This window comes from Mesocricetus auratus, unplaced genomic scaffold, assembly GCF_017639785.1.
Source record: "Mesocricetus auratus isolate SY011 unplaced genomic scaffold, BCM_Maur_2.0 Super-Scaffold_4256, whole genome shotgun sequence".
Lineage (NCBI taxonomy): Eukaryota > Metazoa > Chordata > Mammalia > Rodentia > Cricetidae > Mesocricetus > Mesocricetus auratus.
Genome location: NW_024429182.1, coordinates 53,627,695 through 53,640,325, shown reverse-complemented (window position 1 = coordinate 53,640,325; position 12,631 = coordinate 53,627,695). Strand labels below are relative to the sequence as shown.

At 38.8% G+C, this 12,631-nt stretch overlaps 1 protein-coding gene across 2 annotated transcripts in view; it reads right to left on the bottom strand.

Annotated features, from left to right (window-relative positions):
- Kdm2a (lysine demethylase 2A) overlaps window positions 1-12,631 on the bottom strand; it is a 74,365-nt gene that overhangs the window by 40,658 nt on the left and 21,076 nt on the right. For both annotated transcript variants that reach the window (XM_040750141.1, XM_040750137.1), the window contains exons 3-5: window positions 2,566-2,704; window positions 1,611-1,689; window positions 1,112-1,158 (exon numbers count right to left, since the gene is read on the bottom strand). In XM_040750141.1, the coding sequence (XP_040606075.1) occupies window positions 1,112-1,158; window positions 1,611-1,689; window positions 2,566-2,704 (265 nt within the window). The remainder of the gene's footprint in view (window positions 1-1,111; window positions 1,159-1,610; window positions 1,690-2,565; window positions 2,705-12,631) is intronic.

Sequence of the window (12,631 nt, the reverse complement as noted above, 5' to 3'; positions counted from 1 at the left end):
TACACTTTCTCTTTTTATTAAAGATAAAAAGTAAATGTCTTCCTTCAAGAACTCTCTGGGCACAACAAAATAAGTTTTATTCTCTCAGTGTTACCAGAGATTCAGAACTCTGATGTACAGATCATTTACATGAAGAATACTAACAACCATAGGAATAGCTGGGAGGTGACGGCACACATTCTTTAATCCCAGCACTTGGGAGGCAGAGGCAGGCAAACCTCTGAGTTTGAGGCCAGTCTGTCAAGGCAGCTAGGGTTATATTTGACAGATCCTGATTTATAAATATATAAACAGAAATCTTAAAAGCTAACACAGGAAAGCTGTGGCTGTCTACTGCCTTACTTTCCTAATGGTTGTGGTTAGTTAAGAGCACTGGCTGTTCTTCCAGAGGACCCCAGTCAATTCCTAGCATCCATATGGCAGCTACAAACTGTCTGTAATTCTAGTTCCAGGGGGTCCGACACACTCATGCAGGCAAAACACATGAGAGGCTGATGATATAACTCAGATGCTGAAAGAATGCTTACCTAACATAGACAAAGCCCTGGATTTGATTCCCAGCTCTAAATAATCTGGGTATGGTAGCACATGCCTGTCACCGCAGCACTCAAAAAGTAGGACAGGTAGGTAATATTAGTTTAAGGTCACCCTTGGCTACAAGGAGAGTTTGAGATTAGCCTAATACATGAACCTCTGTCTAGCAATAACAATAAAATAAAAGGGGATAACAAGTGAACTTCTAAAATGGTAAGTACTCACAGAGTATCTAGGCCTCCTAAAGAGTTTAAAAGGCATGGTAAGGATATTGATTACACAACAGATTTACTGAGTACCAGGAAATACATGGGTGACAGGTCCTTAGAATAGCATACAGCATTAGGGAACGAATAATACAGGCATCAGAGAATTTAGCCTGTCTGTGACTTTCACCTTTCAGATTAACCAAGTTTACCCAGCAATTTAACAAGGGTCTAAGTGGCAAGAGGTAGTGTTACAATATTTAATTTCCAAACAAAATAACAGCACTATCGTATACAACAAAATAGCAAGCATCGGAAGAATTCCGTTTTTCCTTACTATGTTTGTAAGAGGCCAAAAGTTTGTTACTCACCCACACACATTTTGACATCATTCACTGTGAAGTCTGGATCTGGCATCCTATGAAATAAACACCAGTAAATGGGAAGCACTACTTCTCTAATCAGTATGAATCTTTTCTTAAAAGTATGGAGAACTCTGTCTACGGCCATACCACCGTGAACGCGCCTGATCTTGTAAAAGTATGGAGAACTCTACAAAAACATCAATCTTCATGTTTTGGTCTAAATGTTTTTAAATATAAAATAATTATGTATGTATATGAGGGCAAAAAGCCAAAATGTCAGTTACAATTATCTAAGAGTAACAGATTCAAGAGACTTAAGCTTCTTTAAGCTCATCTACACTTTTCATTTCTGAGTGTATGAATCACTTTTGAAACAAGAGCATACTTCACAAAGTAATTGGGAAGTTATTTTCAACTAGCTACTTTTCTGGGTTTTCAACCTGTCTGAATCCCTCAGTGTAACAGCCATTTTGTAAACATCTCAGGCCAGCACCAAAGCACTTACTTTATTCCAAGTCCATCAGAATTCTTGAAAATCAGAGGGTCTCTCAAGCCACCCCGCTGGATATACTCTACATTAAAATCTGAAACCACAGGGGAAAAAAATATTAGAGAGGAATCATTGAAAAAAGGTAAAAAGATTACAGTATAATTTTTTGTTTGTTTTTTTTTTCAGACAGGTATCTCTGTGTAATAGTCCTGGCTATCCTGGAACTTGCTTTGTAAAAACCAGGCTGGCCTCAAACTAGAAGACATCCATCTGCCTCTGACTCCCAAGTGCTGGAATTAAAGACGTGCATGACCACGAAAAATTTTAAGTAAAAATGTATTGATGGCATTTGTTACTCTTTGCATACAGTTGTGATCATGTAACTTTTGTGTATTGCTAAAAAGAATATCTTAGGAAATATGGAAATCACACTGAAAATCAGGGTTTGAGGGTAGTACTGTTAATGAGACACTTCATACATCCTAATTAGAAATTATCAACATGCCTCTTAACAGTCAAAATAGTTTGAATGTTGTATGTTCAATATCTTTTTGCTAAGGATCAAAACACAACACATGAGGAATTCCACCTCATAAAAGGGATTTCATTGTACTTTTCTCCTTCTTCCCTTTCACTAAGGTTTCAAGTAGCCCAGACTGGTCTTTATCCATTCCTGATCCTCTTGTCACTATCTACCAAGTGTTAGGATTACAAGCATGTGCCACAATACCTGTGCTATTTTTAATTAATCCCAAGTCAAGAAATGAGAAAAAGGCCTTATTCCCCAGTAGCATTTTTATTCTAGTGAAAGACTACTTCAAATTTAGCAGAGAATGAACATTGAGACAAAATAAATAAATATCCTCAACAGGCAATATTTTAAAGTTGTAAAGATGCTAAACCCACAGTTCTCAGAGTCAATGACTTCTTATATCAAGAGGCTCAGGGTCTGAACCAAAATGATACTGACCTTTTCCCTCCATAAAAGTAACAAAATTGGCATTATATTTGTTGGTGTGGAGCTTCTCTTCCAAGTCAAAAGTTCTTTTCCCTTCAATTTCATCATCTGAAATGCCATCATCTTCATAGCGACGTCGCATGGTACCACGCTGTAAAAGGATACAAGAATGAAATCGTACTTTTCCTTTCTCTCTACCAAGAAGTCACTGCTCCCTAGATGTAGACTATGACTTCCAGTTTTAGTTGCTAGTTTAAATCGTCCACTTTCCTTTCTCCAAACTCAAGATTAACTGATATTCTTAGAATACACAAAATAAAACAAAGTTATTGGGCTTCCAAACTGTGAAGTTTACACTTTGCTTTGTTTCTGTTTCGTTTTTGAGACAAGGTTTCTCTGTTTAGCCCAATCTACCCTGAAACTCACTCTATAGACCAGGGTAAGCCTCAAACTCAGAAGTAAGCCTGCCTTTGCCTCTGGGATTAAAGACATGACCACCATACCCAGTTGAATTTTATTTTGTTACCTCTTTAAGCCCAGAGATACAAATTCCAATAAAAGCATAACCAATTCAGACCTACTAAATATGTATCATGGCTTCTCAGACATTTAAAGACATTCAATTAAAGACTGGAGAGATGGTTCAGTGCTTAACTGCATATTACTTTTTCAGAAGACTTTGATTTGGATACCACTATTCAGGTCTGATAGCTCAACTGCTTTTAACTCCAGCTCCAGAGAAACTAATGCTTGTCTCTGTCCTCATATACCAGCACTCACATGCACAAATTTATATGCAGACACTTACATCCATATCTAAAAATAAATGAGTATACAATTTTAAAGACATTAAAATACATACACAAAATTTCTCATTGAGAAGAAATTTATCTAAAATTAAATTTGTAAAACAATCTCAAGAGTAGTCTAAATTAGGGGTAGGAGAGATGGCTCAGCAGTTAAGAGCAAGCACTGTTTCTTACAGCGTATACAAATTCAATTCCCAGCACCCAAATCAGATAGCTAGCCACTACTTGTAATTCCAGTTCCAGGGTAATCTAATGGCACACGCTGAAAGCCATGCACATATACACCTAAATAAAATTTTTTGCCTGGTGGTGTTGGTGCACACCTTTGTTCCCAACACTCGGCAAGTAAATCTCTTTTGAGTTTCCAGCTTGGTCTACAAAGTTAAATTTTTTTTTTGGTTTTACGAGACAGGGTTTCTCTGTATTGTTTTGGAGGCTGTCGGTCCAGCCTGGCCTCGAACTCACAGAGATCCGCCTGTCTCTGCCTCCCAGTGCTGGGATTAAAGGCGTGAACCACCACTGCCTGGCCTACAAAGTTAATTTTATAGGTCAGAGCTGTTATACAGAGAAACCCCCAAAACCAACCAACCAACCAACCAACCAACCAAACAAACAAACCCCTTGAGATTTGTGAAATTTCAGGTCCAGAAGCAGAAGTATTAGAAAGAAATGATTTAAGATTTGCATTTAAAATTATTCCTCCAAACACATACACTCCTGCCCCTTTCGCCTCTACAAAGGGTAGTTTAGCCAACTTCAGTTTCCTTCTAAGTATTTGTGTCACCCTATTTATACCAACTAAAGTTAAAATAGATAAAAAAAAAACTATGGCTTCATTTCTGAATGGATCTAAGAACTTTTAAAATTTTTGTTTTGTCTTTGAAATAAGATTTTTGTTTATCTTTGAAATAAGGTTTCATCTGGCTGGCCTACAACTCCTGGATTCTAGATTCTGTCTTTAACTATTAATAAGCTATTTAATAATGATGATAAAGAGACCACGATTGCTGGGCATTGGTGGCGCACGCCTTTAATCCCAGCACTCGGGAGGCAGAGGCAAGCGGGTCTCTGTGAGTTCGAGACCAGCCTGAACTACCAAGCGAGTTCCAGGACAGCCTTCAAAGCCACAGAGAAACCCTGTCTCGAAAAACCAAAAAGAGACCACGAAATAAGAGTTGTATTAGGATTAAAAGAGGGAAACAATGTAAGAAAACCATATAGGGGCAGGAGATGTGGTTCGGTTGGGAGAGTAACTTGCCTAGTACGCATGAAACTTGAGTTCTATCCCCAGCACCAAATAAAACCAATCTAGAACTTACAAGGTAGAGGTAGGGGGATAAGGATTAGCCCGGGCTATATAAAACCCAATCTAAACCGGGCAGTGGTGGCACACTCCTTTAATCCCAGTACTCGAGAGGCAGAGGCAGAGGCAGACAGATCTCCATGAGTTCGAGGTCAGCCTGATGATCTACAGAGTAAGTGCCAGGACAAATTCCAAAGTTACAGAGAAATCCTTTCTTGAAAAACAAAACAAACCCAATCTAAACAACAAACGCCCAACATTCAAATATATTAGCAACTGTCATTCTGAACACGAACCAACATTGTACTACACTTCTATTTTGCAAAAAGAATGGCTTAATTGTCTAGAAACAAGTCCTACATCATCTTCTCTCCAAATAGCAGGTAAGATGTCTCTTGTTCCCCCAGTAGGCCTCTAATGCTTTTTTTTTTTTTGAGACAGGGTTTCTCTGTGTTGTTTTGGAGGCTGTCCTGGAACTTGCTCTGTAGATGAGGCTGGCCTCGAACTCACAGAGATCCACCTGCCTCTGCCTCCCAAGTGCTGGGATTAAAGGCGTGCACCACCAACACCCGGCCTGGCCTCTAATACTTCTAAGTTGAGCCCTTATCTTCTGTGAAGATCTTTTATGAAGCTGCATTTAATTTTTTTTATTATTTTATGTGCATTGGTGTTTTGCCTGGATATAGGTCTGTGTGAAGGTGTTGGATCCCCTGGAACTAGACTTACAGTTTTGAGCTGCCATGTGGGTGCTGGGAATCGAACCTGGGTCCCCTGGAAAAGCAGTCATGGTTCTTAACTGTTGAGCCATCTCATCTCACCAGCCCCATGATGCTGTATCTTAAAGTATCCTCGTACCATGTCTAATTAAATTATAAAATTTACTAATTGCAATTTAATATGAAGTGGTCATCCTGATAAGGTGTTGAAAAAGCCCCTGTTTTATGTGGTAGAATTACTCCAGGAGAAGTATACCAAACAAAAATGAAAAGGTTCAAACATTTTAAATCCTGCCTTTAAAGATAACTGACATAGCTGAGCGGTGGTGGAACATGCCTTTATTTAATTCTACCACTCAGGAGGCAGAGGCAGAGGGGATCTCTGAGTTAAAGGCTATCCTGGTCTACAGAGTTGAGTTCCAGGACAGCCAAGGCCACACAGAGAAACAAAAACAAAACAAACACACAAAAGAAAAAGAAAGAAAAAGATAACTGACATATAATTGCACATGTTTCTGTGAATCTCAGAAATCATTTCAGAAGTGACCAGAAGTGAATGCTATGCATTTATGTGGCACTTTTAATGAGAATGTCCACACAGGCTCTTAAATATTTGATTTCCTGCTGGTAATGGGTTTGAGTAGGTTTAGGAGGTATGGCCTTATTTGAGGAGCTTTGTTTTTCCAGGCAGGGTTTCTCTGTGTAGCCCAGGCTGGCCTTGAACTCAGAGCGAAGTGCTGGGATTAGAGGTTTGTACCACCACCACCACCTGATGGCACCAGTCTTTTAAATTCTTAAAAGCCCTGGCTGGGTGGTAGTAGCAAATACCTTTAAATTCTAGAACTTAAAAGGCAGAATTAGGTGAATTTCTGCATTCAAGGTCAGTCTTGTATACAGAGCCAAAAAAACTAAGACTGGTATTATTTCTAGTTTGCTCTGTCTGCTTCCTGCTTGTGGTTTAAGATGTGAGCACTTATCTTGATGCCCCTGTCACTATGCCTACCTGTTATCACATTTCCCCACCATGATAATGATAGATTCTTATCTCTCTGAAACCATAAGCCCAAATAAACTCTTCAATAAATTACCTTGGTCATCATGCTTTATCACAACAATAGAGAAGTACTGATTACAATTTGCAACAGTAAAAAAGTTAATTTGGAGGAATGGAGAGAGAGCTGAGTTGCTCTTCCAGAGGACCTAGGTTTGATTCTCAGCACCCACACAGCAGTTCACAATCTACAACTCTAGTTCCAGTGGATTGGACACTCTCTCTTCTGGTCTACTTGAACATCAGGCACACATATACAGCACACAGACATATATGCAAGCAAAACATACATAAAGTTAAACCAGGAAATGGTATAGGTAAACACCATTTCTGGAAACTTTTATTACAACTGAGTATATCCATGTGTCACTATGTTAAATGCATTACGAGGCTGGGTGTAATTCAATGCTAGAGAATTCCTCTAACATGGGCATGGCCCTGGGTTTCATCCCAAGCAACACTTTGGGGGTTAAAAAAAGTTCTTGCTACTACAGATCAGCAAAACACTGCAATACAACACACTAATCTTCCTAGTCTGTAACTAAGCAAAATTACATATATATAATCTATAATCTACAGACTGAAAATTAAACATTGAAGAAGTCAATTCACCTTATCATATCATCATGCTGTTATTAATGTGAGCATTGAATCTCTTCTGCCACAATCTCATCTATAGCCAATTCAGGGAAAAAGAGGCAAAAGAGGTCATCCAAACCATCAACTACAGATACAGGCATTCTTTCCTCTCCTCCAAACAGATCTTGCTCACTCCATCCATGAAGGGTCTGCCTTGCCTGCATATTGATCAACTATTCACTTTAGAGCTGGCATTAGGATTACTCTTCCTATCCTGATCTTACAAAATTTCTCGGGTCAAAGCAATATTAAGTGCCAAGCATGGTAGAACACGTGTATAATAATTCCCCGTGTTTTTTGTAGACAGCATTTTAAGTTTGAGGCCAGCCTGGGCTACATGATGAGAACAGGCTATCAGATATACATAGTAAGACCCCTGCCTCTTTCTGTCCACCCCCCCCTTTGGTAACATTTAAATAGTGGCTCAATTTGTAGACCTGTTGCTCTTCTGATAACATAACCTAAAATGCAAATGCTCATCCCTTAAAGATAAACACATACTTATACTGATTTCAATGAAGGAAAAGGGTACAGCCTATGAGAATAGAAATCTACTTTTCAATTTAAAAGGAAACTATCTAGCCAAGTTCCAGGATAGCCAGGGCTACACAGAGAAACCCTATCTCAAAAAACAAACAAAAAACAAAACAAACAAAAGAACTGGAGAGAAGCAGAAAACAGTAAAGAACCAGACTGAAATAGGAGGTATTTCAACAGAATGGGAATCATGGGTTAGAAGAAGAAAGATTCCATCCACTATGGAATTAAGACAATATAAGAAATGTTTTTGTATTTTATACCATTACTGAGAAATGAAGGGCCAACAAATTTACACACTTATAAAATTAGATACCTAAAAACAAAACAAAACAAAAAAGAAATGGGGGGTATACTCAGTAAAGAGATGTACAAATAATTTTTTTAAGATTTTACTTATTATGTATACACTATTCTGCTTCCATGCCAGAAGAGGGCACCAGATCTCATTATAGATGGTTGTGAGTCATCTTGTGATTCCTAGGAATTGAACTCAGGACCCCTGAGTGCTCTTAACCTCTGAGTCATCACTTCAGCCCTGAGCAAAGAATTCTTGCATTTCTAAGTCCCAATCCAAATTAAAGGTGAAGCCTCTACTCCTTACTTTAAACAAACCCTCAGTGGTCCCCATCATCACAGGTAAAAACTTTTCAGACAGAATCCCAGAAGTCACAAGATAACAAAAGATACAATCAACTGAACATACTACAGTATAATCAATTCATCTGTATGGCTATAATTAACAAATAAAATAGATTAATAAAAAAAGACACAGGATGATTCTTACTGTTTGCTTTTGAGACAGGGTTTTTCTGTATAGCCTTGGCTGTCTCCGTAGACCAGGCTGGCCTTGAACTGACAGATCTGTCTGCCTCTGGCTCTATTTTTGTTAAAGGCAACACTATACCAGGTGTGGTGGCACATGCCTTTAAGCTCACCCTTTAATCTATACAGCTTAGTTACAGAATAGTCAGAACTATACAGAAACTATCTTTAAAAACCAAAATGGGGAAAAGGAATAAAAGAATAGTGGGTCACAGTAATACAACCCCTTAATTCCAGCACTTGGAAACCAGAGGTAGGTGAATTTTTATGAGTTAGAGGCCACCCTGGTCTACAGAGGAAGCTCAAGGCCATTCAGAACTATACAATGAAACTTTGTTTATGAAAAAGAAAAAGAAAAAGAAAAAAGCAAGACTATAGATTTTAAAAGATAGCTGCTGATGGAGATAGGAAGGGGAAAGCACAGTAGATTTCTAGGGAGTGAAACTACTCTGTATTGTACTATAGTAATACATTTGCCAAAAACCACAGAACTGTACAGAGTCCTTACTGTGAACTTTAGTTAGTAACTTGTTATCAGGGTTGGGGAGACAGTCCAGCTGTTAAGAGTATTAGGACTGATATCAAGAAAACATAGAAAGATAGGCATGGTGGTGTAAACCTATAATTTCAGCACCACAGAAGCCAATGACAGGTGAATCCCTGGAGCTATTCACCTAACCAGTGAGTTCCAGGGGGTAGGGACAGTGGTTGGGTATGCCTTGAATCCTTGTACTTGGGAGACAGAGGCAGGCAGATCTCAGTGAGTTTGAGGCCAGCCTGGTCTACAAAGTGGGTTCCAGGACAGCCAGGAGAGTAACAGAGAAACCCTGTCTCAAAAAGCAAAGCAAAGCAAAACAAAACAAAACCAACAAAGAGCAACAATGAAACAGCAAAACCAAAATGGATAGAGTAACCATCAAGGGAAATTTCTGACCTCTACATATAAGCATATACAAATCCAGACAAGTGGGAACATACATACAAAACTTATCCTAATTGGCCCATCAATTCTAATAAATGTACCACATTAATGCAAGAATGTTACTGGAGGACTAACGGCTAAGTTAAGAGCACTGGCTGTTCTCCCAGAGGTCCTGAGTTCAATTCCCAGCAACCATATGGTTAGTGGCTCACAACCATCTCTAGTGAGATCCATTGCCCTCTTCTGGCCTGCAGTCAGATATGCAGGCAGAATACTGTATTACTAAATAAAAAATCTTAAAGAAAACAAAAAAAGAAAGTTATTGGGGAAAACAGAGTGGGGAAATTGTTCTTTTTGCTCCATTATTCAACATACCTGTAATCCCAGCATTTAGAAAGCTAAAGCAGGAAGATTAATTAAGAGTTCAAATCCATAGGCTAGAATCCAGAGGACCTGGGTTCAAATCCCAGCACCTACATGGCAGCTAACAACTGGCTATAATTTCAGTTTCAGGAAACCTGACACCCTCTTCTAGTCTCTTCAGGCACCATGTATGCACAATATACAGACAAACAGGCAAAAACAGTCATAATAATAAAATATTTTTTAAATTAAAAAATTGTACTAAAAATAAAACAACTTAAGGCTGGAGGGTAAGACTCGATGGTATATCTACTTGTCTACCATGTAAAAGGCCCTGGGTTCCATTCCAAACAACACAGAAAATAGTTCATTAATTTGAAAAAGTTAATGCCAAGGAAAGGAGACACAAGTAGGAAATATTTTAAGCTTCATAGCCTATGTAATACCTATCACAACGCTTCAGCTCAGCCACTGTACCAAGAAAGCAAAGCAGCACAGACAACAAAGAGTATAGCCTTTTATTTATGGATGTTGAAATTTCAGTTTCATATAGTTTTCACGTCAAAAAAGTATGATTTTCCCCCAACCATTTTAAAACATAAGAAAGGAAAGTATTTAAATACATATACACAAACATTCATGGTGGCATTAAATAATCAGAAAGGAGAGAAACTACTCAAATATTCATCAATAGATACATAAATAAACAAGATGTGATTTAGCTACACAGCACATGTTCAATGACTAAAAATGGAACAAAACTTGCAAATGAACCACAAACCCCTGCTGTGTCAAAGAACCCAAACACTCAGCCTGGTCTACAAGAGGTAGTTCCAGGATAGCCTCCAAAGCCACAGAGAAACCCTGTCTCGGGGGGAGCGAGAGAGAGAGCGAGAGAGAGCGAGAGAGCGAGAGAGAGCGAGAGAGAGCGAGAGAGAGCGAGAGAGAGAGAGAGAGAGAGAGAGAGAGAGAGAGAGAGAGAGAGAGAGAGAGAGAGAACCAAAAACAAATTAAAATGGGATTTCAGAGACTAAGGGAGTAATGGAGAGTAGCTGTTTAATACAAGTTTCTTTTTTGAGATGCTTAATTAATGGTTACAAAACTAAATAAATAATGCTGTGAGTCTTTAAAACAACAAAGTAAGGGAGCATTAAGAGGGAGGAAGAGGCCAAAATCCTGGGAAAAGGTACATACTTATAATTCCAGCATTTTGGAGGCAAAGCAGATCTCAAGTTCAAGGCCAGTTTGGCCTATAAAGTAAGTTCCAGAACAGCTATAGCTAGGGCTATATAGAGGAAGCCTGTCTCCAAATATGGATGGATGGATGGATGGATGGATGGATGGATGGATGGATGGATGGATGGAGATATAGAGGCCAAAATTACTTCTGAAGCAGATCTATATATGAATTGACATGGTTTCTTCTCTATGAGGAATTAAATCAAAACTTGACAGTTGGTAATAGTAGGCAAATGTGCTAATTCTAGTAATTAGAGAGTGAGGGTGGCATAGAGGGTAGGGCAGAACATTCAGTTGGGTTTTGCAAGCTGGATTGGAGCTGAATACATACAGAGGGCATGGGTGGAGGGAATGTAAGATAGCATAATCTTGTGTCGTGATGATGATTTCTTTTGTTTAGAGGATACAGAAGTAAGGGTTGTATTTAGTTTGTAAGGTATACCTTGGAAAGTATAGGTTTGACTCAGTTATTGTACTGAAAATGAACAATGATTTTTAGTATATCTCCTTGGAAGATTTGTATAAATTAAATTTCTTACTTGGTGACTGGTTTTCTCAGTTTTGGTTCTGTTGCGTCTTTGAATTGTGCTGTTCAGGATACTAATCGTTAGCCCCAAATTTTGAGAGGTGGAGGCAAGAAGATCAGAATATAGAGAATTTGAGGTTGCTATGGGGTACCTGAAACCTTGTCTCAGAATACAAAAGCAAACATAATACAGGTCCTAGAAAATTTTAAACTGTGGGTATGGTTCCATTATTTTTCTGTCAGAATCCAGTGGCCTAGAACAACTTGCCTTAGAAGTATTTTTTTTTCAGTAGAGCATCTTATGGGTCCTCCAGAGATGATTTGATTTCAGTAAAATTAATTTCTTTCTTTTTTTCTTTTTTGGTTTTTCGAGACAGGCTTTCTCTGTATTGCTTTGGAGGCTGTCCTGGAACTCGATCTGGAGACCAGGGTGGCCTTGAATTTACAGAGCTCCACCTGCCTCTGCCTCTCCAGTGCTGGGATTAAAGGCGTGCACCACCATACCTGGTTTCACCAGCCTCCACTTGATGTTCCCTTATTTAAATGAAAATTCTGAAAGAACAACTAGCTTCAGAGACAGTGATGTCACTTGAAAATCAATCTCCTTTGCTAAGAGGCCTGGAACGCATTTACTAATGTGGACAAGCCACAAGTAAACAAAATACTAAACTGCTATAGTTTAACTATAAAAATAACACAAACACATTTTAAGAATCCATGGGCAAAACATATACACATACAAACAAACATGAATTTAAAAAATAGATGGCTCCTGAGGGATGATACCAAGGTTGGTCTCTGGCCTCATGCCCCACCCCTCCACATACACAGACAAATTTTAAAATTTAAAGTCACATAACTGTGGCCTAAGAATACCAGTCAGACTATATAGTACTGCTAAAGAAATGTGCAGAAACAGAAATTTTGTTTTTTGAGACAGGGTTTCTCCTGTATAGCCCCGCTGTCTGGAAACTAGCTCTGTAGATCAGGCTGGCCTTAAAAGTCAGAGATCAGCCTGCCTCTGCCTCCTGAGTGTTGGGATTAAAGGCATGGACCACCATCACCCACTCAGAAAAAGATTTTTAACTTCTGTTGTTAAAAAGCCAAGAAATGGGGGTTGGAGAGATGGCTCAGTGGTTAAGAACACT